This window comes from Staurois parvus, unplaced genomic scaffold (assembly GCF_062004578.1).
Source record: "Staurois parvus isolate SC_StPar_1 unplaced genomic scaffold, SC_StPar_1.0 ptg000068l, whole genome shotgun sequence".
NCBI lineage: Eukaryota > Metazoa > Chordata > Amphibia > Anura > Ranidae > Staurois > Staurois parvus.
Window position 1 is genome coordinate 10,667,958 of NW_028317864.1, and position 27,088 is coordinate 10,695,045.

The 27,088-nt window shown below is 43.9% G+C and overlaps 1 protein-coding gene, 1 long non-coding RNA gene and 1 other non-coding gene across 3 annotated transcripts in view; 1 reads left to right on the top strand and 2 right to left on the bottom strand.

The window, feature by feature from the left end:
- Nucleotides 1-761: 761 nt before the first annotated feature.
- The window catches only part of PHF8 (PHD finger protein 8), a 54,316-nt gene continuing 27,989 nt past the window's right edge, over nt 762-27,088 (top strand). The window contains exons 1-11 of the mRNA XM_089669160.1: nt 762-962; nt 7,205-7,442; nt 8,611-8,696; nt 9,289-9,415; nt 17,324-17,484; nt 17,745-17,886; nt 19,120-19,306; nt 19,431-19,593; nt 19,792-19,879; nt 24,627-24,733; nt 26,310-26,401. Of these exons, the coding sequence (XP_089525286.1) occupies nt 7,345-7,442; nt 8,611-8,696; nt 9,289-9,415; nt 17,324-17,484; nt 17,745-17,886; nt 19,120-19,306; nt 19,431-19,593; nt 19,792-19,879; nt 24,627-24,733; nt 26,310-26,401 (1,251 nt within the window). The 5' untranslated portion in view covers nt 762-962; nt 7,205-7,344. The remainder of the gene's footprint in view (nt 963-7,204; nt 7,443-8,610; nt 8,697-9,288; nt 9,416-17,323; nt 17,485-17,744; nt 17,887-19,119; nt 19,307-19,430; nt 19,594-19,791; nt 19,880-24,626; nt 24,734-26,309; nt 26,402-27,088) is intronic.
- LOC149469561 (uncharacterized) overlaps nt 14,434-27,088 on the bottom strand; it is a 64,790-nt gene continuing 52,135 nt past the window's right edge. Inside the window, exon 3 of the long non-coding RNA XR_016311566.1 lies at nt 14,434-14,646. This is a non-coding gene — a long non-coding RNA (uncharacterized LOC149469561). The remainder of the gene's footprint in view (nt 14,647-27,088) is intronic.
- Nucleotides 26,633-26,749, bottom strand: LOC149469562 (U5 spliceosomal RNA). Its single transcript, XR_016311573.1, has one exon. It is a non-coding gene; the product is annotated as a U5 spliceosomal RNA (small nuclear RNA).

Genomic DNA, 27,088 nt, shown 5'->3' on the forward strand with positions numbered 1-27,088 from the left:
ACTAGTGAAAAACAGTCAGAAAAGATGAGTAGTGAAAAAAACATCAGTGGCCTCCACCTGTAAAACCATTCTTGTTTTGGGGGTCGTCTCTCTGTTGCCCATCTAGTGCACCTGTTGTTTACTTCATTAACACCAAAGCAGCTGAAACTGATTAACAACCCCCTCTGCTACTTACCTGACCAGATCAATATCCCAGGAGTTTCACTGACTTGATGCTAGACTCTGATTAAAAAGTGTGCCTTTAAATCTTTTGAGCAGTGTATTTACAGAGGCAACGTTTCAGAGTCACACAGGACCCCTTCATCATCCCAGTGGGGACACTAGATCTGGTGACAACTGGAGAATCCCTCACTTTAGAACAATTTCCTCTCACTTCCTGTTTTGGCTATGGGACAGGAAGTGAAGGGGAATCCCCCCCCAAGGGGGCACAGGCGGCAACAAAAAATACATCTTACAGAAAGGTATATCCCTCCCTTACTGTATCCAACATGAAAACCAAAACAAATGTGCCATAATTCTAATACAGGAAGTGGCTGCAGGACATCAGCAGCAATAACATAAAACAAAAGATAAAAACAAGTATTTTATTGTAAATGACAATTATATATGGTATACAATGCTTAGCAAACTAAATGTCGTTCAGTTATTTTTTTTTTTTATGCTAAATGTCTGACACCAACAAAATGGCGCTTGTCATTCTCAACCAACTTTATTGTCCCCAAAGTGTCGCCGAAGTGTGATGCTACACACTGGGCGGAGTTACCAAGGCTAATGGCGTCGGGAAGGCCTCAGTCCTCTCAGCCACCGAACCCTCGGTTTTTGCGGACCCAGTCCGGGCTGTGCTGTCCCTTTCTCATCCCCTGACCGCCCGCACCTCCCTGGTTCTTCTGGACTCCCTTCCTCTGCATTCTTCGCACGGATTCCGCCTGGCGTGCACGTGACGCGTCAGGCCTCGGGCTCAGGTAAAGCGCGCGGCCAGTCTCCTCACAAAAGCCTAGGCCAGCTGGCTGGTATAAAATGTGGTTTAATCCCCCTGCAGAGCCGTGCGGGCGGCTGAGGGCTCGTCCTTTGTGTGACTAGGCCTGGCTGGACCTTTCCTCACGGTTAATAACAATGGTGGTTTATGAGTCTATGGGAAAGATTAGTGATACGTTCGTGTGTGACTGAATGTAGGTGAGAGGCCTGGTCTGGGAGTAAAGGCCTGCGTCTAGTGGAGGAAATACAGCTGTAACCTATAGCAACCATCAATGTACCTGAGGGGGCAGCTGGTGACACCAGAGAGTGACTCCTTACCTATGATTGGCTGGTGTATTACCACTACCTTCTAACTGTAGGCTTTTCTGCCCTGTAAGGCCTCATTCACATTAGCGTGGTGCGTCAATGCGCACAAATCTCACCATTGTTGGCGTGAAATATTAAAAAATTGCTTTCCGTGACGTTAATTCTACCAGAAGCGGGCCAAGCAAAAAACACGTGGTGCTTGGCCTAGGCGCACATGTGCGTTTGTGTGCGCATGTCACGGGTACAGCAGCTCATTCAAATAAATAGGCTGCTGTACTTGCAACATGAGTGCAAAAAAACGCATGAAACGGGGAAAAAGGTCCCTGACTTTTTTTTTTTTTTTAAACACGCCTCACCGATAAGTAGCAAAGCACAGTGCGTTTGGGTTTCGGAACGTGCTATTATACATACGGTCTGACCTGAGGTGCTCGACCTGTGGCCCTCGCAGCCCTCCGATGTGGCCCTCGACCTCCAGCTAAGGAAGCTCACTTCTATTATATCCTGTGGGTTTGGTGCTCTTTCAGAAAGTGTGCCGCACCCGTAAGATATCATAGAAGTCTATGGCAAAGCGCAGCCAACCTGCAGGAAAGCCCTAGGTGCTCTGGTAAACCGCAGCCTGTCAGTGTGAAAACTGCCTTTATAGGGGGGCCAGGACCCCATAAGGGCTCGTTTTATATTTGCGGTTTGGAAAGGGGAGGCAGTAAAACCCATAGTTGAGTCTTGTTTTTAACACCCGCCATCCACTGCTGTAACATCAGTGCCCATTCACATATATACAGATTGGATGAGGTTTGAACCGCATTCTATTCACGTGACATGTGAAAAAACATTGCTTCCTATGGTGCCTGTTCACATATGTCTCCGTGCACTGGCGTTGCAGATTAAAAAAAAAAATTCCTGTCCAATTTCTGAGCAGTGTGGTCCTGTTCAGGTGTGGATTATAGGCTATTGAGTTCTATGGGAACCGTTTCTACACCGCATGTGTGTAAACAGGATAGGCTCCTGATGCGGCGCGGAATTCGCAGCATTTTCTTTGCGAATTCCGCACCTCATTAGAATCGCACCCCGTTCATGCGAACCGGTGTGGATGTTAACCATTTGACTCCCGGCCAATAGCCGTATGGCATCCGGAAAAATGTACTAGCTTTCTGGGAGGCCGCCATTTGGCGTACTCCCGCACATGTGCAGTTCGCGCGCTTGCAGAGACGTTCAATGGCGCGATCTGTCACCGGCCGTGTACCTCGGACACGGCCGATGACAGATCTGAGTATCAGCTCCGTTGCCAGTACCATGTGACCTCCTGTGACCAATCACAGCAGGTCACATGACAGTTGTATACAATGGATGGCTTCATTCATGCCATCCATTGTATACTAGTATCTAGCTGTCAATGGTCACAGCTAATCACATGCACATGTCATGTGATTAGCTGTGGCCAAATCACAGCTAAGCACAAAAAAACAAAACCCTGAATGAATCGATGTCATTCAGGTAAATGCTTGCTTATAGCAAAGTAATTCTTTGCTATAAGCAAATTGTGTAAAAAAAAAAAAAAATACTGATCACTTCCCCAAAGTACTACAATGTTACTATGGTAACATTGTACTACTTTGGACATAGTGAAATATGAAAAACAATCTTAAAAAAAAAAAAAAAATGTAATAAAAAATTTAAAATAATAAAAAAATATATATTTTTTTTTTTCACACTGTCACCAGTCAGTGTCCCTGATCACCACCATGCCAGTTATATGATGACGCTGTACTGCACTGGTGACAGTATGTAAAAAAAAAATAGTGAAAATAGTTTTTTTTATTTTTTCATTTTCTGAAAAATTATGACAAAAAAAATACAACTTCAAAAAACTCACCATGCCTCTTATGAAGTACGTCGGACTGTCTACTCTGCAAAAAGGGCTCATTTGGGGGATATCTGTATTGTTCTGACATTTGGGGGATATCTGTACTGTTCTGACATTTGGGGGATATCTGTACTGTTCTGACATTTGGGGGATATCTGTACTGTCCTGACATTTGGGGGATATCTGTACTGTTCTGACATTTGGGGGATATCTGTACTGTTCTGACATTCTTGGACCTCAAGATATTAGATTGTCTGTCAGTACTTCAGGATTGATCAATATTCAGATCTATACCATAGTTTGTGAACTCTATAAATTTCCTACAAACTAAATAATACATCCTAATTTGGGTTATTTTCACCAAAGACATGTAGCAGAATACATCTCGGCCTAAATTTATGAAGAACAATTATTTATTTGCAAACTTTTATAACAGAAACAAAGAAAAACGTGTTTTTTTTTTTCAAAATTTTCGGTCTTTTTTTGTTAATTTAGCAAAAAATAAAAACCCCAGCGATGATTAAATACCACCAAAAGAAAGCTCTAGTTGTGTGAAGAAATTGATAAACTTTTAGTTTGGGTACAATGTTGTATGACCGCGCAATTGTCATTCAAAGTGTGAGAGCGCTGAAACCTGAAAAATGGCCTGGGCAGGAAGGGGGTAAAAGTGTATTGAATTGGTTACGGTAACATCTCCAAAAGCGGTCCGTAAAACGCAGTGTGATGTGCAGAATCGGATCGCATAGGTGTGAATACCCATGCGATCCGATTCTAGTGTGGAACCAAAACGGGGTCCTGCACCTTTTTGGTGCGGTGCGATTAGAGCCATACATAATGTATAGCTCCAATCGCACCACACACAGATCGCATGTGATTTGCACAGGAATGTAGTGCGGTTCCTGTGCGAATCACATGCAATATACCGCACCACATATATGTGAACCCGGGCCTAAACCTGACAACAGCTACTGTATCAATTAGCTGTGAAACCTGAACTTCAATCTCCACCGCACATATGTGAATCAGCTCTCAGGGGTCGCAATGGTGACCCCGCCCCATGCTCCAAGGGGCCCATGCAACCTCCATGTCACATTTAGTTTTAGGGTCCTTTCACAGGGACGTTCTGTTTGTTTCATCAGTTCTGACTGTTCACAGAAAAACGGATTTAGTTTTTTACCTCCACTACCAATGCAGAAATGGACAGTTTGTCAGTTTTTTATGTTTTTTTTTTAACAGAACAAAAATAGAGCCTTGACTTGTTTCAAAAAATGGATGTTGGTATAAACGGGCGATCATCCATAAAGATGAACTGATGTCTGTTTTTTCATCTGTCAACAGATGGATGAAAAACGGAACGCCTGTGTGAAAGAAGCCTTACACTTTGACAGGGGGGACGGCATACTCAAGAACCGATCCTCTCCATTTTCCTCCTGCAACCGCTGAAAGTCGGCTTCTCCTCTCCCTCCCGCTGGCATTCAGTGGCTGCAGGAGAAGAATGTTCATTATGTTATTAAAAATAATACGTTCGAAATTTGGCCCTTGACTGGTTATTAAGTCACTTAAGTGGCCATTGCTCTTCACAAGGTTGAGTTCCCCTGACATACATGTTTCACCATTTGCATGCGTTCCTGGCCTGTACATATATGAACCTAAACTAAAAGCACAGAATGAGTGAAGCGCAGAAAGGGCCCTGAGCATCTTTGCCTTTGCCAGAGTGAAACGAATGGGCTGTCCCACTGACAAAACGCATCAGTTCCCATATGCAGAAACGCACTGCAGTTCACTACATTAGTTTATATGGGTTATGTTTACATCTTTGCAGTTTCCACCAGTCTGGATTTTTTATTTTTTTTGGAAAGGTGCAGGGACTTTTTTTTTTTTTTTACATGCACTTAGCCGAAGTGCTCACTCACACTATAGGGGAGATTTACTAAAACTGGTGCAAATCTGGTGCAGCAGTGCATGGTAGCAAATCAACTTCTAACTTCTGCTTGTTCAATTATGTTTTGACATTAAAACCTGGAAGCTGATTGGTTTCTATGCAGAGCTGCACCAGAGTTTGCACCCCAGCTTTAGTATATAACCCTTATGTGTAGTAACTGGTGTCTTTGTGCATCTTGATCAGCTTATCTGCTGTTCATTCCACTGGCACGTCAAGGGGTGGCTAGTCCATGCCACCAGCATATGAGCCTGCAGATCATTGCATCCGCTGTCACTGGATCTGGGGTGCAATGCCAGGCTCCTGCAGACTCTTCCTTTACCTTACTGCCCATGCTGAGGTAATGACTTTCAGTGTTGCTTTTTTCTCAAGGGAATTTAGGCAGGCTTGTTCATTTCACTGGCATGTCAAGGAGTGGCTAGTCCATGCCACCAGCATATGAGCCAGCAGATCATTGCATCCGCTGTCACTGGATCTGCGGTGCAATGCCAGGCTCCTGCAGACTCTTCCTTTACCTTACTGCCCATGCTGAGGTTATGACTTTCAGTGTTGCTATTTTCTCAAGGGAATTTAGGCAGGCTTGTTCATGTCACTGGCACTTCAAGGGGTGGCTAGTCCATGCCACCAGCATATGAGCCTGCAGATCATTGCATCTGCTGTCACTGGATCTGCGGTGCAATGCCAGGCTCCTGCAGACTCTTCCTTTACCTTACTGCCCATGCTGAGTTTCAGTGTTGCTACATTTGATAGGGAATTTAGCTACATTGTTAATCCCAGCAGCAAGAGTCTACCGATTCCTGCCTCTGGAATTGATAGCTTTGTGTGTGTCCAGCCATGATCACCACAGGTAATCACTGTCTGTGCAAAAAGTCGCAAATAGCTGCAGCCACCTACAGTCTGTTATTGCACTGTGTGGGGTCAGTGGTCACAGCTGTCAGCACCAGCTGAAGTAATCCATATATTCTTGCTACTGAGATTCGCAGCATGGCCGAACACCCACATAGCCTTGGGCTACATTCGCACTGATGATTAGGGCCAGCGCTGATTGCAGTGGCAGGTATCAGAGATTCCTACTGCTGATCTCATTGGCTGGGTGCAGCTGCCAGCCCCTTTCATTATTGAAATGACAGGTCGCAGGTGGCCGCAGGTATTTGTGGATGTCCACACAGCCATTGATTACCTACGGTGTTCGCTGGCTGTGCAGTGAGCCGCGAATAGCCGTGGCCACTGGGCGGGGCCAGCAGCCTCACATATCTGCTGAGAGCCGCAGCAGGAATCCCTGATTCCTGCGGCTACAATTCACACTGGCCCTAATCGCCAGTGTGAATGTAACTTTAGAGAGCTGGAGAAGTGGCAATGGACTAAAAGTGCATTTGTATTCTATTGAGACCTACAAGTGTGTCCGCAGTGGCAGACGAGACTTTTTATTCACAGATCTCAGTTAATGAAAAAGGCGGCTGTGCTGGCAGAGCCCTGTTTTGGGTGGGGGTGCCAATGTGAAAACTCTTATGTCTGTATGCCCTACTGTGCGGTGAGACAATAAATATTGTTGTAAGTCTGATTGTGAGAAGTTCAAAACATGACTAAAATATATGGAGCGTGAGTGACAATTGAATGTAAAGCATTTTTATTTCATGTCAAGATGTGGAAATTGCTGTAGGTGTAAGGGTCCTTTCGTACGGGCGTTCCGTTTTTTTCATCAGTTCAGTCACATTTTGTTTTCAAAGAAAAAACGGATCCGTTTTTTCATCCGTTCCGTTTTATTGTTATGGAAGAAAAATAGGGTTTTCTTCCGTTCAAAAAAAACGGACGTTAATGGATACGGACATTAATGGATGTAAACAGATGATCATCCATTTATATCCGCTAGTTCATGGAAATAGGTGGGTGTCCATTTTTCATCCGTAAATGGACAGATGAAAAACGGACATATGAAACGCCTGAGTGAAAGAGGCCTAAGTATATTTTTCATAGGGTATTTCAATAATATTTGCTTGTCTTGTTTTTCTTTTTCTGTAATAGTAACATTTGTTACGGTGCAACGTATGAAAGCTGTTCATAAAGTACTCAGTTATTCACCTTCCGCAGATTCTAATTTGCATATGATCTTGTTTCTCCTCCAGGGTACCTGTATGATCAAGTATCCGTGACATTTCAGACCAGTGTGGAAGGACTCTCAGGAAGCACTTGTATTTGCATTATCAGGCCTATGGTGGTTTTACTGGTAACCTGGAAGTGAGGAATCATTTTCTGCTAGCACAAGATGGCTTCTGTTCCAGTGTATTGCTTGTGTCGCCTTCCATACGACGTGACACGATTTATGATTGAATGTGATGTTTGTCAAGACTGGTTCCATGGCAGGTGCGTGATATATTACGAAAAAAAAAAAAGACAAAATAAAAAATGTTCACCAAACTCCTGCAGACTATTTTAGCTCTTCACATGTGCTGAGATGTAGACTTTCAGTACAGCAACACTTGCACAGGCGTTAAGCCAGGCTGCTAATCCCAGTGGCAAGAATCTACTGAATCCTGCAGCTGGAACTGGCAACTTTTGTGTGTCTCCAGCCACAATCACCACAGATAGTCTCTGCTTGTGTGACCACAAATAGCTGCATCTGCTAATAGCTTGTCATTGCACTGTACAGGCTCAGCGGCCACGGCTCTCTGCACACAGCTGTCAGTTCCAGTCACAGAAATCCATAAATTCTTGACTCTGGGATTTGAAGCATGGCTAAATGCCCATGTGACTGTAGCCTTAGAGAGCTGGAGGAAGTGTCAACAGACCACAAGTGCAGTGGTCACTACACTTGTATTTAATTGAGAACTGCAATTCTGTCTGTAGTGGCAGATGGTACTTGTAGTTCTTTCATTCAAAGATGTCTGTGAAGGAAAAATTAAGCTGTGCGGGCAGAGCCCTGTTTTTGCACGGTGATGTTTTTATTAATTATATTATTGAAGTGGACTGTAGAGTAGGTAGAAGAGGCACAGTGCCTCCAGTATATTGATGGGTGTGGAGGGGAAACAAGATCGTGGTTGGGGGATAAGTAAGGCTACATTTGCATGGGGCATTTAACCACGCTGTGAATCTTAGCTGCAAGAATTTGACAGTTGTGTGTGGTTAGCTGCGGACGCCACGCAGCTGTCAATCCCAGCCACAAGAATCAGATTCTTGCTGTTAGGATTCACAGTGTGGCTTGACGCGCATGCAAATTTAGCCTAAAAAGGAACATTTTGTAAATGATTCTGTGGGATGCAGTGTGTCCAATGCTGGCTAATTGGTGATCAGGCTCAGTCAATTGAAAATCGTGGATATGAGGTTAGGGTTGCATTGGATCCAAGACTAACAGGTTTGGATGCATATTAGAACAAACACTGCTGATGTGTCATGGGATATACCTCAAGGTTGCTGTAGAAGAATACATTTACCCCAGTTAATACAACATTTGACTGACCTTTGATCTGTCACATAGATTTTGTAGAATTGCATTAAAACTCATCATGTATTGATCAGCTCCTTTCCTTTGCAGCTGTGTTGGTGTAGAGGAAGAAAAGGCATCAGACATTGACCTGTATCATTGTCCCAATTGCCAGATAACTCATGGGCCATCTGTTAGTAAGTATGTTAGATTTAGCATTTGTTTTGAACTTTTTTGAAGTGGACCTTGCAGTAAAATGCAAGGTCCACTCCTAATGTCCAGGCCCCTCCTTCTGCAAAAATCACAAGATTCTTAGTATGTGCACAAGGTACCGGAAAAGAAAAGTTAATGTATAAATGAAATGTCTTAGCCTCATCATCCGCCTGCAGGCGCCTAGGTGAGGGTGACATCATACTCCTTCCAACGATATCCTGGGAAATACTGAGCAGCCCAAATCTCGCACAAGGATGCTCTTGTAATGGACTGCAGTGTTTTTCTCATGAGATTTCCCGAGCTCTGCATTCTGAAGGATCTCCTGAGGAAGGAGGCTGTCACACAGATTGATGCCAAACAGTGGAAAAGTACCTTTTGCATTACACTTTGAAATACATCTGTCAAGAGAAATATGTAAGGGACGCAATTGCTGACCACTTTCTGAAAATACTAGTTGCCTGGCTCTGTCTGACTTAACTGCTCATGTGACCAAAACAAGCATGCAGCAAAGGGGTATCAGCATGACAGCCAGGCAGCTAGCATTTTTTGAAGATTTTTTTTTTTTTTCCCCCTTAGTGAAACGTCGGCGGGGTTATTCCAAGCAGCAAGATCTCTCCAAGCAGGAGACCAAGGATGTGGGGAAACCAGTGCAGACAGGCACTGCAAGTTTCATAAAAGAACTAAGAAGTCGGAATTTTCCCAGGTAACTAGAGCATTTGTTACATAGTCTGGCTGAGAAAAGACAAAAGTCCATCCAGTTCGACCAATAAAAAAAAAAAAAAAAGTTATAATCCTACACACACAGTTGATCCAGAGGAAGGCAAAAAAAACCCAGCAAAGCATGATGTAATTTGCTCCTGGAGGGAAAAAAATCCTTCCTGATCCCCCGAGAGGCAATCGGCTATTCCCTGGATCAACTTTACCTATAAATGTTAGTATCCAGTTATATTCTGTGTATCCAAGAAAGGATCCAGGACTTTTTTAAAGCAATCAACTGAGTTGGTCAGAATCAACTCTTGAGGGACTCTATTCCACATTTGCACAGCTTTCACTGTGAAGAAACCTTTCTGTATTTGGAGATTCAATTTCTTTTCCTCCAGACGTAAAGAGTGCCCCCTTGTCCTCTGTGATGACCTCAGGGTGAATAACTACACTGAGTTCACTATATGAACCACTGATGTATTTATACATGGAAATCATATCCCCCCTTATGTAATATACATGGTGATCATATCCCCCTTATGTATTCTACATGGAGATCATATCCCCCCTTATGTATTATACATGGAGATCATATCCCCCCTTATGTATTATACATGGAGATCATATCCCCCCTTATGTATTATACATGGTGATCATATCCCCCCTTATGTATTATACATGGTGATCATATCCCCCTTATGTATTATACATGGAGATCATATCCCCCCTTATGTATTATACATGGAGATCATATCCCCCCTTATGTATTATACATGGAGATCATATCCCCCCTTATGTAATATACATGGAGATCATATCCCCCCTTATGTAATATACATGGAGATCATATCCCCCCTTATGTAATATACATGGAGATCATATCCCCCCTTATGTAATATACATGGTGATCATATCCCCCCTTATGTATTATACATGGTGATCATATCCCCCCTTATGTATTATACATGGTGATCATATCCCCCTTATGTATTTATACATGGAGATCATATCCCCCTTATGTATTATGCATGGTGATCATATCCCCCCTTATGTATTATACATGGTGATCATATCCCCCTTATGTATTATACATGGTGATCATATCCCCCCTTATGTATTATACATGGAGATCATATCCCCCCTTATGTATTATACATGGAGATCATATCCCCCCTTATGTATTATACATGGAGATCATATCCCCCCTTATGTATTATACATGGAGATCATATCCCCCCTTATGTAATATACATGGAGATCATATCCCCCCTTATGTATTATACATGGAGATCATACCCCCCCCCCCCCTTATGTATTATACATGGAGATCATATCCCCCCTTAATCTCCTCTTCTCAAGAGAGAATAAATTCAGTTCCTCTAATCTTTCCTCATAGCTGAGCTCCTCCATGCCTCTTATCAGTTTGGTTGCCCTTCTCTGTACTTTCTCCAGTTCCCCAATGTTCTTTTTGTGAATTGGTGCCCAAAACTGAACTGCATATTCCAGATGAAATTACTAATGATTTGTAGCGGGGGAAATTATATCTCTCTCTCTGGTGTCTTTACCTCTCCTAATACAAGAGAGGATTTTGCTCGCTTTAGAAACCGTAGTTTGATATTGCATGCCATTATTAAGCTTGTGATCTACCAGAACCCCCAGATTATTATCTACCATTAACCCCCCCCCCCCAGTTGTACCCCCCCTAGTATGTATGATGCATGCATATTCTTAGCCCCCAAGTGCAGAACCTTACATTTATCAACATTAAACCTCATTTGCCACATAGTTACATAGTTGCCCAATTACACAGTGCATTGAGGTCGGCTTGAAAGTTGGAGACCTCCTGTAAGGACATTATTCCACTGCACAGCTTGGTGTCATCTGCAAAGACTGAAATGGGATTTTTAATCCCAGACCCTATATCATTTATAGATATATTAAAAAGTAAGGGTCCCAACACTGAACCTTGGGGTACACCACTGATGACCCCAGACCATTCAGAGTATGAATCATTAACCACTACTCTCTAAATACGATCTTTTTCTATCCTTTTACATACAGCTTTTTCCAAGCCTGTAGACTTTACCTTACACATTAGCCGTGTGTGGGGAACTGTGTCAAATGCTTTTGCAAAAACCAAGTATACCACGTCCACCGCCACCCCTCTGTCCAAGTATACCACGTCCACCGCCACCCCTCTGTCCAAGTATACCACGTCCACCGCCACCCCTCTGTCCAAGTATACCACGTCCACCGCCACCCCTCTGTCCAAGTATACCACGTCCACCGCCACCCCTCTGTCCAAGTATACCACGTCCACCGCCACCCCTCTGTCCAAGTATACCACGTCCACCGCCACCCCTCTGTCCAAGTATACCACGTCCACCGCCACCCCTCTGTCCAAGTATACCACGTCCACCGCCACCCCTCTGTCCAAGTATACCACGTCCACCGCCACCCCTCTGTCCAAGTATACCACGTCCACCGCCACCCCTCTGTCCAAGTATACCACGTCCACCGCCACCCCTCTGTCCAAGTATACCACGTCCACCGCCACCCCTCTGTCCAAGTATACCACGTCCACCGCCACCCCTCTGTCCAAGTATACCACGTCCACCGCCACCCCTCTGTCCAAGTATACCACGTCCACCGCCACCCCTCTGTCCAAGTATACCACGTCCACCGCCACCCCTCTGTCCAAGTATACCACGTCCACCGCCACCCCTCTGTCCAAGTATACCACGTCCACCGCCACCCCTCTGTCCAAGTATACCACGTCCACCGCCACCCCTCTGTCCAAGTATACCACGTCCACCGCCACTCCTCTGTCCAAGTATACCACGTCTACCGTCACCCCTCTGTCCAAGTATACCACGTCCACCGTCACCCCTCTGTCCAAGTATACCACGTCCACCGCCACCCCTCTGTCCAAGGTTTTGCTCACCTCCTCATAAAAAGAAATCAGATTTGTTTGACAACTTCTGTCTTTCATGAATCCATGCTGTCTGTTGCTTAAAATATTTTTTTCCAGCAAGATCTCATCTATGTGGTCTTTTATTAAACTCTCCAGTATCTTCCCAACTATAGAAGTTAAATAACAGGTTTATAATTACTTTTTAAAGATTTTGAACCCTTTTTACATTTTGGCACCACATTGGCCTTACACCAATCCAGTGGTACTATGCCAGTCATTAAAGAGTCCCTAAAAATTAGAAACAATGGCTTTGAAATGACAGAGCTCAATTCTTTAAGGACCCGTGGGTGCATCCCATCCGTTCCAGGTGCTTTATTCACCTTTATACTGTCGAAATATTTTTGGATCATATCAGTTGTGATCTAATATGGATTATCTGGAGCTGTCAATACCACGCCCATATATATATATAAACAAGAGCTCCGCCATATTCCTTTGTATACACAGAGCTGAAGAAGGTATTCAATAAATTTGCCTTCTCTTTGTCCCCAGTTACCTACTCTAAATTTTTTGGGGTTGGTCCTGCTATCTTTTGCAATCTGTTCGTTTTCAATTTTTGTGGCCTTTATTTCCTGTTTGCATATTCTGTTATATTCTGTTTAAACGATGATAGCGTTCCTTCATTTTTGTATTTAATAAAAGCTCTTTTCATATTATCTATAGCTTTTTTAACTTTGGCCATAAGCTACATATGTTTGATTTTTGGCCTTTTAAATTTGCTGCCAATGGGAATATATTTTGCAGTGTGTTCACATACAGTCTTTTTGAAGAACTCCCATTTCTGTGTTGTGTTCATCGATGCCAATATTCCCTCCCAGTCTAAGTCTTGGAGAGCAGCTCTAATTTTTATATGGACATTCGTAATAAGCTCTGTATGGTTTGAGATTAACAGGTCCAGCAGAGCATCATTCCTAGTTGGGGCCTCTGTGAACTGTTTCATAAAATTGTCCTTTAGTAGGTTTAAACATTTTTGCCCTTTTAACTGCGCTTGCAGTACCATTACTCCAGTCAATTTCCCGGTAGTTAAAATCCCTCATTATTATCACTGTCCCAGCCCTTACAGCCCCTTCGATCTGTGCACGGAGCTGAGTCTCCACTTCCTCATTATCACTGGGAGGCCTATAACAAACTCCAATGATTACCTTTGTAGTACGCACCCCCATGTGCAGTTCCACCCGTAATACTTCAGCCTCATCCCACTCTCCATCAACTAGGTCCTCTTTCACATTCGCTCTGAGATCACTTCTCACATACAGACAGACACCACCACCTTTCCTATTTATCCTGTCTCTTCAAAAGAGAACATAACCAGGAATATTAATGGCCCAGTCATGTAAAGAATGGAGCTAAGATTCAGCAATACAAATTAAATCATAGTTCTCTTCATGCACCAAAGCTTCCAACTCGCCTATTTTGCTTGGCAGACTTCTGGCATTGGTGAACAAACACTTTAATTCATTGACACCTTGTGCACACATATTTTGCATGTTGTTTATTTTCATACATATGGTACCAATTCCACTGGTTGTTTGTAACATGGGAACCTTCTTATCACCTGCCATAGCCTCCCCCCCCCCCTCCCCCCCATCTTTCCCCATTCCACCCACCAATAAGGACTGACCCCTGTCTGATCTAACTACCCCGTTATAATCTAATTCTCCCTCCCCCCTCGATCCTAGTTTAAATACTCCTCCAGCCTTCCCTTAAACCTCTCCTTTAGCACAGCAGACCCCCTTCCATTTAGGTGCAGACCATCTCTAGCATATAGGTTGCACCCTAATGAAAAGTCAACCCAGTGCTCTAGAAACCCAAATCCTTCCCTCTTACACCAGGTCTTCAGCCATGCATTGAGTTGTCTAATCTCCCCCTGTCTTAAAATGCTATTTTAAAAAGTGACAGAAAAGTGATTTAAAAAAGTAAAAGCTTTTAGCAAGACCCCAAAAAAAAAAAAAACTACAATCGGCAGCAGGCAAAAGTAAAACTTTTTCACTCTCCACTCAAATTTCCCACTCTTTTTTTTTTTTTTTTTTTTTTTTTTTTTTTTTTTTTAACTGTCGGTCGGCAAAAATTGGCAGATTGAATCAATGTTAATTGATTTCCCTAAACTATTTCAGTAAAGTTCTTCCTTTCAATGCATTTTTTCACTATTTTGGAGTGTCGATTTGGTACTGATCGTTAACGTGTTTGTTGTAGGGGTGATGCCACCTAATTTTGTTTAGTATCTTATTCGGTGGATGCTGGCAATGCTGACTTTGGCTCTGTAATGAAGACAAGAAAACCTCAATTAGTAGCTAGCTTGGACAGCATGTTATGCATGACTTTAGCACATAAAAGAAACACTGCAGCTATTCTATGCATTCTTTTATGTAAATTCACTTACAGTGTGAAAGCTATGGCTGCCTTTCTTTTTCAGCATTCCTGTTAAAAGTACTCTGCCAGTAGAGGCCTTATTCTGCTGTTCCTGGAAAACATTTCCTGAAAGAGTTGGAGGCTCTTTGCTCCAGCCTAACCCCCACAAATCTCCCACCTCCCCAGCCCTGACTTCGCCTGTATTCTGGACAGAGCCTGGGGAAGCCTTGCCTGATTTGCATAGACAGTCTGTGCAGATCACATGAGGCTTTTGGCTATACTTACTCTATAAATTCTTCCAATTGGAACTACATAGCTCAGTGCAGTTATGTCTGTCTGTTCCACATGCTGATTAGCTTGGTCTCAGACCCAGAGGTGTTATTCTGCATTAAAGCACTTACCTACCAGGCACTTTTACCCCCTTCATGCCCAGGCCAATTTTCAGCTTTCATTCCTGTTGCACTTTGACAATTGCACAGTCATGCAACATTGTACCCATATGAAATTTTTATAATTTTTTTCACACACATAGAGCTTTATTTTGGTGGTATTTAATTGCCACTGGGTGTTTTATTTTTTGTATTATAAACAAAAAAATGAGCAAAAAAATTTAACAAAAAGGTTTTTCTTTGTTTCTATTATAAAATTCTTCACTGATGTGCGTTGATGAGGCTGCACTGATAGGTGGCACTGATGAGGTGGCACTGGTGGGCATTGATAAGGCACTGATGATGCTGCACTCATATGCATCAATGTTGGGCACTGATAGGCAGGACTGATGGGCGCTGTGATGGACGCAAGATCGCTGCCACCAATATGTGACGACCACAGTGTCAGACCCCAGCCCTTCTCACCAAACTCGGGACAGGAGGACTAGCCAGTCTTAAAACGCGATGTCACGTGCATAATAATGCCACACCCAGCTGCACCCTGCACAACGATTTTCCAGCTAATTGGACCAAAGTCGATGTACCGGCAGCCTGAGCGATTGTTACTGGGTTAGGTTAATTACGCAGTTAACCCTTCACGCTGCCACCACCTCCTTTTTGTACAGAGAAAGAGCAAACTCGGCAATATCTGCAATAACACTATAATGGTTGAGGTAATCGTCTGTATAACCCAGTCACCGCAGGCCGTTTATACAAAGGGTTAAACAAACACAGTAGCGTTCTCTTTAGAGGCAGGAATTCGTAAATTGCAATTAAGAGCTATAGAATCAGTTCAACACTTTCAGAAGGAAAGATTTATTACTAAAAGGTCAAACGGGTGCAATAAAAATATTTACAGAACAAAGATGTAACCAATATATATATATATAAATATACAGAGAACAGCACAGCAAAGAGATAATAGAAAGGAGGTTTAAGGGTTAAAATACTTGCCAAAGTCCTGGGTTAGCAGATCAAGTTTCAGAGCAGAAGGGTGCTTTGATCTCCCTCTGTTTTGATGGTCAATGGGAGAATTCTTCAACTTCCCTCTCTTAGGCCTGACAGCCCAATTTGTAGTCCCCCAGCAGGGGGTGTCTCTAAAGCCAAGGACCAATGCCTCATTTTGTGAGGGGTGGTCTGGGCGGATACCTCAACTAGAGCCAAAATCTCTCCTAACTCCTATTTTGGCTCATAACTTTCCATATGCATAAGTGACACTCCACCCACAGGCAGATTATTATGCAGACACGTCTGAGGATTGATTAGATATGAATTATGAAATTCTACACTGAATGGTTCGTGAGATCTGCTTTTCTATGTATTACAACTACGAAGAGAAACCTATCAAACTGTTCGCCTCCTCGTGGCCAATGTGATGATATGCCTGGTTTTTATGTATGTCAATCATATTCCAAGATATGAGACATAGGGAAAAAATGGATATTTAAAAAGGTTATCTGGTTCAATGTCTTTTGAACTCCTGGGAAGGCTGGCTGTAGCTTTTACGAGGTGCTACATTTTACAGGTTCTTTGGACAGTGAGGCCCCAGCTCCCTTGGGGGTCCTATAGCTCATAGCCCCCCTGCTGGGCTCTGGCCTGTGACCCTTTTAACACACATACACACATGCTGCCATATGTCACTGTGCCTCTCAGAGAGGGAGGGGGGGAAAGAATGAGGGGAGAAAATGGAGATTCTTAACAAAACGGAGGCTGCATCCTGCCTCTGGTGCGCACGTTCGCGACAGGCACGTTCTGGGAGGACTTCATATGACGCCCTCCCAGAACTGGAGAACTGCACGGTTGGCAAATGGTTAAAGCATGGTATTGCCTATCTGTCTTTTCTGCCATATAGATTTCCAATATAATTTGGTGCTTTGTAGGGTGCGAAATTTGCATTTTTATGGCTTTGAAACGAAAGCATTTTGTTTAGATGGAAGGATCTCTCTTTATTTTTACTTTTATACATTTTTTTTTGTCATCTTTCAAACTGGACAGCCAGCCACAGATTAGGAAATTAAATTTTTATGCTCTCACATGGCCATGGGAGAATACTGCCTGTGGGAGTGCTAAAATATTTCAGAAGATCAATCGTACTCGAATGTATTACTTTAATTTCATGACTGACTTCTGACTGATGATGTGTTTTTGCCACATCCAGCGCAGATGAGGTGATCTTGAAACCACAGGGAGCTCAGCTGACCGTTGAGTATTTAGAAGAGAACAGCTTCAGTGTTCCAATCCTGGTTCTAAAGAAGGATGGGCTTGGAATGACCCTTCCTCCTCCTTCCTTCACAGTAAATGATGTGGAATATTATGTGGGTAAGTGAACATGTTTCTAATTGTCTAATTGTATGTATAAAATAAGTGATGTCCCTTAAAAGATTTTAGGTAGATGAACAAGTGTGAACACAGTGCTGCTTCTTGGTGTGAACTGTAGGCAGCACATATGACTGCTGCAAGAACACTTTCCAGGGGCTCCAGTTTGGGGTTTTCCAAGTATTTGAATTGGCTCTTGTATAATGAAAACTTGTTCATGTTTGCTTGAGCACACCATTTACATTTTTACTTATTTTGTGCAGGAGCAGAGAAGGAGATTGATGTAATTGATGTGGTTAGACAAGCCGACCTGAAGATGAAGCTGAAGGATTTTGTCAAATATTACAACAGCCCCAAGAGGGAGAAAGTGCTCAATGTGATCAGCTTGGAGTTTTCTGAGACAAGGTGTTTAATCTGTCAAGTTAATGACCTTAGTTTTTTGTGACATTCTTTTCCAAAAATAATGTACTAAACAGTGCTGTGCCTGCACAAAATCTTTTTACGGTTTATCGCTGCCAAGGAATCTTGTACATGTGATGCACTAATTGGCGTGTCAGAAGCCTGGTCCTTTTCTGCATGTTGTGGTCCTTCTGCAACCCATACTTCTCAATGGGAAGCATTAGTGATGCAGGGACTTACAGAAAGGACCACGCACCCAATACGCCTAGAAGTGTCTGGAAAGCAGTTATTTCTTTGTTGCTTTGATAAAATTACCTGAACTTTACATCGAAGGGCAATTTAAAACCTTTTAAGGGTAAATTATAATGGCTATTTTATTAATAAAACATTTAACTGTTTTTATACTTTTGTTATTCATATAAACATTTTATTCAAATAGAAAATTGACAGGGTGCACCCATGACACTGTTACATAGCAGTATTAAACTTATAATGAGATAATGTGACAGAGATTATCTTTCAGGCTAACTTTCCCTAGTTGATGATCCATAAATCTTAGTCTGAATCCAACAAGAAGGAAGGGGGGATTTGGTACTCCTCTGGCTCATTCAGCTGTGTGTATACATTTGCGCTTGAGCTCATGAACTCTTGAATTAGTTTTTTTGTTTTGTTTTTCCTTTTTCTTGCAGGTAGAAAATATAAATTTTGTGAATTTAAAGGTGTGTGTGTGTGATATTATTATTATTAATATTATTATTTTTTTTTTCTAATTTTTGATACTACATGTGAAAACACTATATGTTAAAGTTAACCTGTAATTCTTTTGAAGTAATCTCATCTTGGGCAGCTTAGTGGCTGAATAGTTAGCTCTTCCGCCTGGCAGTACTAGGGTCATTGGTTCGAATCCCAACTACGGCACCACCTGCCTGGAGTTTGCATGTTCTCCCTGTGCCTGCGTGGGTTTCCTCTGGGTACTCCGGTTTCCTCCCACCCTCCAATGACATGCTGGTAGGTTAATTGGATCCTGTCTAAACTGGCTCTAGTATGTTTATGTATGAATGTAAGTTAGGGACCTTAGATTGTACGCCCCTTAAGGGTTAGGGACTGATGTGAATGTACAATATATATATATATATATATAAAGCGCTGCATAAATTGACAGCACCACATAAGTACCTATAATAAACCTTTACACAATTGTCCTTGTGAATGTACTAATTTCTGCATTTTCATTAACAGGTTGTCAAATCTTGTCGAAACTCCAAAGATTGTACGCAAGCTATCCTGGGTGGAAAACCTGTGGCCAGAGCAAAGTGTGTTTGAAAGACCAAATGTGCAGAAGTACTGTTTGATGGGGGTTAAGGACAGCTATACAGATTTCCATATAGATTTTGGAGGGACATCAGTCTGGTATCATGTTTTAAAGGTATACATTGAAAGACGCTAGCATTGTACTAGCTCTGTTCGTATGTAGCGTGTAAATCTAACAAACTGCTATAATACACAGGCTGCAGCATTCTGTCATGATTTTTCATTTTGTTTTGTGCTAGGGAGAGAAGATTTTCTACCTGATACAGCCTACAAAGACCAACCTGGCCTTGTTTGAGTGCTGGAGCAGCTCTTCTAACCAGAATGAAATGTTTTTTGGTGATCAGGTAGACAAGTGTTTCCGGTGTTCAGTAAAGCAGGGCCAGACTCTCTTCATCCCCACAGGTAACTAATATGATAAGGACATACGAGTTTTGCTTGATAAGACATTGCAAAGAGCATATGTCTCTGATGCCCCAAAGGCCAACTACAGATTACCTGTTAGCAATTTAACTGCACATCAAAGCCCTTTGTGTTGTTATTTTCAAACCTGCTCCGAGTACCAGATTGGTTGACATTTGTTAAATCCTTCACATTTCACAGGCTGGATTCATTCAGTTTTGACTCCTGTGGACTGCCTGGCTTTTGGCGGAAACTTCCTGCACAGTCTAAATATAGCAATGCAGCTCAGGTAGGTGACTTAAGCGGCAGACCACACCATTCTACATACTTTCAGTGCACCTGGAAAAGAGTGAGGGGGGAAAAAGTTCTCTTTTCTGCCCTGGCAGGAAAAGGTAGTGTAGGTAGCTGCAGAAGAGTCACAGCACCCACAAATAGAGCTTTCTTTCCGTGGTATTTGATCGGCTGTGCATTTTTTGTTTTGTTTTTTTTGCACTATAAACAAAGGCCGACAATTTTCAGAAGAAACAATATTTTTTACTTTTTGCTATTTAACACCTTCCTGCCCGGCCTATAGCAGATTGATGGCCGGGCAGGACACTCGCCGTCGTGAATGGGCGTCATATGACGTCCTGTCAAAACGAGCCAGCCGTGGGCCACGCAGCGGCGTGATCTGTCACCGGCTGTGTCCATGGGACACAGCTGATGAAATATCACTACACCGGCCTGTTGTCAGTGTCATGTGACCACTGACCAATCACAGCAGATCACATGTCAATTGTATACAATGGATGGCTTCCTGTCCTACTATCCATTGTATACAATTATGTTGTTAGCTGTGACTGGTCAAGGCAGCAGTCACATGATACAAACAGGTCCAATCACAGCCCATCTGTATCATGTGATCAACTTTGCCCAATCACAGCTAATCACAACAAAAGACTGAATGAATCAGTTTCATTCAGTAACAATGACTGCAAATATCAATGAAATACATTGGTATTAGCAATCATAATGTGTTAAAAAAAAAAATCCTGATCACTTGCCCAGAGTAGTTCAATGTTACTATGATAACATTGTATTGCTTTGGTCACAAAAATAAAATGGTGAAAAAAATGTAATAAAAAAAATTATAGGAACATTTGAAAAAAAAAAAATACAAATTCAATTATTATTATTTTCACCAAAGAAATGTAGCAGAATAAATTTATGAAAAAATTTTATTTATTTGTTAAATTTTATAACGGAAATGAAGAAAAGTGTGTTTTGTGTTTTTTTTGGTTCTTTTTTTTAAAGTTTCAGGTGTTTTTTGTTTTATTTAACAAATAATAAAAAGCTCAGTGGTGATTAAATACCACCAAAAGAAAGCTCTATTTGTGTGAAACAAATGATAAAATTTCATATGGGTACAGTGTTGCATTCAAAGTGCAACAGTGCTGAAAGCTGAAAATTGGCCTGAGCAGGAAGGGGGTATAAGTGCCCGGTATTGAAGTGGTTAAACATGTCCAGTAAAAAAATTAAAAAAATCAAATTTAGTCATAAATTTAGGCCAAGATGTATTTTGTTACATGTCTTTGCTAAAAAAAAAAATATCAATACGTGGAAATTAATTGGTTTACGTGAAAGTGTTTACAAATGGCAATATATATAGTGGAATTTTTTCCCTCTTTTTGCAAAAAAAATAAATGTTGGTCAAGTTACTTTTTAGCTGGTTAAAGAGGGTTTCCACTTTCAGAGAAAGCAGAAACTCTGCTACTAAATAGGAGTCTCTCTTCATTGCACTTGGCAGCTAAGCTAATTGAGTAGCACTGCCGCCCAGACCCAAAGTTGCACCTACTGGAAGCTTTTCAGCTTTCCTCAGTTTAAAACTATTACATGTCCTCGGAAAATAATTGCTTTTCAAAAATTCTTCCAGTGGCTCCCTGTGACTGGGTTTCCAAAGACAAGTAGCGTGTTGCTTAATTTATTTATTTATTATTTATTTTATTTTATCGAGTTTCGAGCTTACAATCTAGGAGGGAGGGGGTAGAGGTACAGGAGGAAATGGCTGTGGGGGATGGAGTGGTAGGAGGAGGGAAGGGCAGCGGCTGTTAGGTGAGGGTGGGGTAGGCTTCCCTGAAGAGGTGGGTTTTCAGGGAGCGCCTGAAGGTGAGGAGGGAAGGTGACAGTCTGATGGATTGGGGTAGTCAGTTCCAGAGGATGGGGGAGGACCTGGAGAAGTCTTGCAGTCGTGCGTGGGAGGAGGAGACCAGGGAGCAAGATAGAAGGAGGTCCTGTGAAGAGCGAAGGGTACGGGTAGGGTGGTACCTGGGAATCAGGTCGGTGAGGTAGTTAGGGGCAGTGTTGTGAATGGCCTTATAGGTCAGAGTGAGCAGTTTGAATTTAATGCGTTGGGCAATGGGGAGCCAGTGGAGGGAGAGGCAGAGGGGGGTGGCAGAGGTGGAGCGGCTGGTGAGGTAGATGAGTCTGGCCGCTGAGTTCAGGATGGTCTGAAGCGGGGAGAGCCTGCACTGGGGTAGGCCGGTGAGGAGGGAGTTGCAGTAGTCAAGGCATGGGATAATCAGGGACTGTACGAGTAGTTTAGTGGTGTCTGGGATAAGGAAGGAGCGTATCTTGGCGATGTTGCGGAGGTGGAGCCTGCATGTGTTTGTAAGTGATTTGACATGAGGCAGGAAGGAGAGGTTAGAGTCCAGAATGACGCCAAGGACCTTGGCTTGCGGGGCGGGATTGATGGTGGTGTTATTGGTAGTGATGGAAAGGATGGGGGGGGGGGTGCGGGAAGGGGAAAAGACGAGAAGCTCGGTTTTGGAGAGGTTGAGCTTGAGGAAATGGAGCGACATCCAGTCAGAGATGTCTTTTAGGAGGTGAGTGATGCGGGCGGAGAATGTGGGGGTGAGGTGAGGGGTGGATAGGTAGATTTGAGTATCATCAGCGTAGAGGTGGTAATTGAAGCTGTGGGAGTGTATGAGTTTGCCAAGGGAGGAGGTGTAGATGGAGAAGAGAAGGGGTCCAAGGACAGAGCCCTGGGGGACCCCAACAGAGAGGGGGAGGGAAGGGGAGGTGGCACTGTTGTAGGAAACGCTGAAGGAGCGTTGGGATAGATAGGACGAGAACCAAGAGAGAGCGGTGTCTCTGATGCCAAGGGAGAGTAGTTTAATAAGGAGGAGGGGGTGGTCGACTGTGTCGAAGGCCGCGGAGAGGTCTAGGAGAAGGAGGACAGAGTAATCGCCTTTGGCGGTTAGTAGGTCGTTGGTGATTTTGAGGGGGGCAGTTTCGGTGGAGTGTAGGGGACGGAAGCCGGACTGTAGTGGGTCAAGGAGGTTGCTGTCAGTTAGGTGGGCGCTTAGGCGATCGTAGACCAAGCGCTCAAGGAGCTTGGAAGTGAGTGGCAGCAGGGAAATTGGTCTGAGGTTGTTGAGGTCAGTGGGGTCCAGGGAGGGCTTTTTGAGTATGGGGGTGATGTGCGCATGTTTTAGGGGGGAGGGGAAGACGCCAGTAGAGAGGGAGAGATTGAAGATGTGGGTAAGGGAGCGGATGAGGGAAGAGGGGGGTGACCGGAGGAGTTGAGAGGGGATAGGGTCCAGGGGGCAGGTAGTGAGGCGGGCTACTGAGAAGACTCTGGTGACTTCCTCAGTGGTAGTAGGGCTGAAGGAGTGCAGTGTTGGGGGGTTACGGTAGGCAGGGCCATGGGTGTGGTGGGGGCAGTGCCGTTGCGAGGTCAGAGGAGGGGAGAGATGAGGGGGTGATGGAAGGGGGGAGGCTAGATGGGGAGGTAGATTGCAAGTTGACTATGTCCTTGCGGATTGCGTCAATCTTGTTGTGGAGATGAGTGGCAATCTTGTGGGCGGTAAGTGAGGTACTGAGTGGAGGAGGGGGGGGGGGAGCAGGGAGTTGAAGGTGGAGAAGAGTCGGAGAGGGCAGGTGAAGAGGGTGTTAATCAGGTTAACGAAGTAGGCCTGCTTGGCGGCGTGGAGGGAGGAGGTGTAGGTGAGGAAGGCAGATTTGTAGAGGGAGAATGCATGAGGGGACCTGGTTTTGCACCATAGTCTCTCCAGCGCACGACTGCGACGTTTGAGGCATTTAGTATGGTCGTTCTGCCATGGTTGGAGCGGTCTGGGTTTGATGTTGCTTGTGGTTAGGGGTGCCAGAGAGTCTAGGGTAGCTGATAGTGAGTCGTTGTACGCGGTGGTGGCTAGGTCAGGACATGACAGTGGAAGGATGCTGTCGTGTAAGCGGTCGGCAGCCGAGTGGAGGGGGGCCGGGTGCAGGTTGCGGAGGTTGCGGCTGGTGATGGTTTGGTGCACTGGGGGGGGGGGGGGGGGGAGTTAGGGGAAGGGGAGATGGAGAACGTGAGAAGGTGGTGGTCGGAGAGAGGGAAGGGGGTGTTAGTGAAGTGGTTAAGGGTACAGAGGTGGGAGAAGACGAGGTCCAGGGTGTTCCCATTGATGTGGGTGGAGGATTGAGTGTATTGTGTGAGCGCGAAGGAGGAGGTTAGGTGGAGGAGTTGGGAGGTAGCTGGGGTGTTGTCGTTGATGGGGATGTTGAAGTCCCCGAGGATGATGGTGGGTAGCTCAGAGGAGAGGAAGAAGGGAAGCCAGGCGGCGAAGTCATCCAGGGAACGGGCTATGGATCCAGGGGGCCTGTAGATCACTGCGATCCTTAGGGGGGTGGGTGAGAAGAGCCGGATGCAGTGAGCCTCAAAGGAGGAGAAGGTTAGGGAGGGGGGGTTAGGGAGGACCTGGAAGGTGCTCAGCGGTGATAGGAGCAGGCCGACACCACCACCTTTGTGACCGCTCAGTCTTGGTGAATGGGACCAGACGAGACCTCCATGGGAGAGTGCCGCAGGGGAGGTGGAGTCCGTAAGCTTAAGCTGGAATTAGCCTTTCTTAAAGCCCGATGATGGTAAAATAGAAATCTTCTGTGACTCCTTTAACACAATTTGAGGGGTTCCTTTTTGCTGATGTCCATCAGGTTTACCAGAACAGGAGTTTGCAATTTGTTTATTTTGGGGTTTTATTTTTTTGTTTTGTGTTTTTCAGAGCATATGAGATTGAAAAGCGGCTGAGTACGGCTGATCTGTTCAAGTTTCCAAATTTTGAGTCCATCTGTTGGTATGTGGGAAAACACTTACTGGACACATTTCGTGGTAAGCCTGTCTGTTCCTTGCTGTTAATGAATCTATTATCTACTACTGTTTTTTGCCTTCCTTACAAGTGTCTAAATACAGTCAGATCTAATCAGAGATGTTGCTGGTTGCTAGAGTATTTTATTGCTCTACTAAATGACATATAAGGGGATGACAAAAGACTAAGGGGGTATATAGTTCTTTCTGACCGGATGCAGTTGGTTATCAAAGTACATTTAAAGTAGAAGTTCACCTTTAGGAACATGTAATGGGTTCCCATTGCTGCAGTCGCCTCCCTCTCTCCCTTTGACAGAAGTACGGGGAGAAGTTGCCTGTACTAGCTAACACTTTTTGAAAACAGCGCGGCCATGCAGGTCTCCACCCACATGGCCCCGTTATTCATTCACAGAGTCCTTTGAATGAATGAACTACAAGTGCCAACATCCTTTGCAGAGGTCGGCTTGTAGTTCTTAATGAACTACCATGGTGCTGTTGAACACTGTGGCAGTTCATTGATGCTCCCTGTCAGTGTAAAACTGCCTGTATGAGGTATGAGCAGACAGCTTACACTCATAGTCTGCTGTAGTCCTTCATTGCAGCAACAATCTGCTAATCGCTGGTGAAAGCTTTCAAGGCTCCAAATAGTAAATGTGTTGAAGTCATCAGTTTGAGATGCTTCAGAGAAGGTGCCTTTTTGTCCTGCAGTTTACCTCCTTCTGACCTGCATTTGACTTAGTTCAAGCGGGTGCTGCCCTCCTATAGACTCAAGCCCTTAAGATGGCACCCAACATGTACCTGTTAAAGCGGAGTTCCAGCTGAAAAAAATAAGTCAGCAGCTACAAAAATTGTAGCTGCTCACTTTTAAAACACAGGCACTCACCTGTCCCTCAGTCCAGCAGTATCCTCACCACCGCTAGTTTCATCGGCCGTCGTTTCTCCCCAGTGCCGGCATCTTCAGTGTGGGCACCCAGCTGTGACAGCTTGCGACTTCACAGCCAGATGCCCACTGCGCATGTGCGAGAAGCACTGCGCTTTGTGAATGGCCCCATAGTCTTCTGGGACCTGTCACGTGTCCCAGAAGACGACGGGGGTGGGGAGGACAACTTCTGCTTCCGATCACCTAGGCGATCGCAGCGGAAGTGGGAGCGGGTACCTGTCAAATTCGGGTACCCGCTCCCCAAAGGTGCCAATCCTTAATGGGAAGTGGGGGACAAAGGCTTAAAGCGGAACTTCCCCTTTTGGGTGGATCTCTGCTTTTTGAGAGGATTTTTTTTTTCTGTTTCTGCCCATGATAGATCTTGCTGACCTCCTAGTTGGGGCTGTTTACTGTCATGAGACTCATGTTCTGCCAGTGAGGAGTTTTCTCTCTTGTTTACCCCAGTCATTTTTTGCTCTACCTTACACATTGAGTATTAGAGTGTCAGTTGATGACTTATCTCTATAACCCTACATTGACACTTTGGAGGGCACAGGGGGTAAAGATTATTTAACACAGGCAACTTTTCAGTCATTCTTCACTATGGCTTCTGAAATATTTTTTCCTTATTATGACATTTTGCCTGGGTTTCATTCTGTGCCCGCACTTTTATGTGTTCAGGTCTGCGAGAGAACAGAAGGCATCCAGCTACGTACCTGCTGCATGGAGCCAAAGCGCTTAATACAGCTTTTAGGTCCTGGACCAAGAAAGAGGTGAGCTATTTAAGTTGTGGTGCTAATATATTAAAGTGCAAAGAAGAGCAATGCCCCAGTATTTTCTTTGGAAATATATAACATTTTTAACCATGAAAGGTCAGCTAACATCGTTGTGAAGTCTGCTGCCCACTAACTGTTCATTTTAGTGTGTGTATGTTTTGTGTGCGATATAAAGTGGTAAAGATGCACTTGCAGATTGCACTTGCAGATTGCACAAAGAGTTCCTCACTGATACTTTGCTCATTCCATGAAAAAAAACTGCAGAAAACTCATAATTGTTTCTCTCCAGTGAAATATTTAGTAAAAGGCGAAAGAGTCATTTAATCTGAAAAGATACCAAAGTATATCAATTATATGTTTTTGAATGGCACGAGTCCTCAAAGAAGCCTAAAAAAATCTGCATTGTCTGACGAGGATAAAATCCTAAAGTGGAACTAAACCCATCAATTTAACAGTTTCCAAGATGAGTTCTATTTCAGTAATGCTGGGAATGCCAACTGTCGTATTTGCTTGTGCTCTCCTGGTGTCATAACTGATCATATGTGCAGCACCATGGCAGTTGCAGATCAATCAGAGGCTAAGATTCCTTGGCTGAAAAGGACAGGAGGATTGAGTTAATGTGTTAAGAGCACCAATTTTTCCTGGTGTTAATGAATAATGATATTTTTCCTTTGGTTCGTTTTG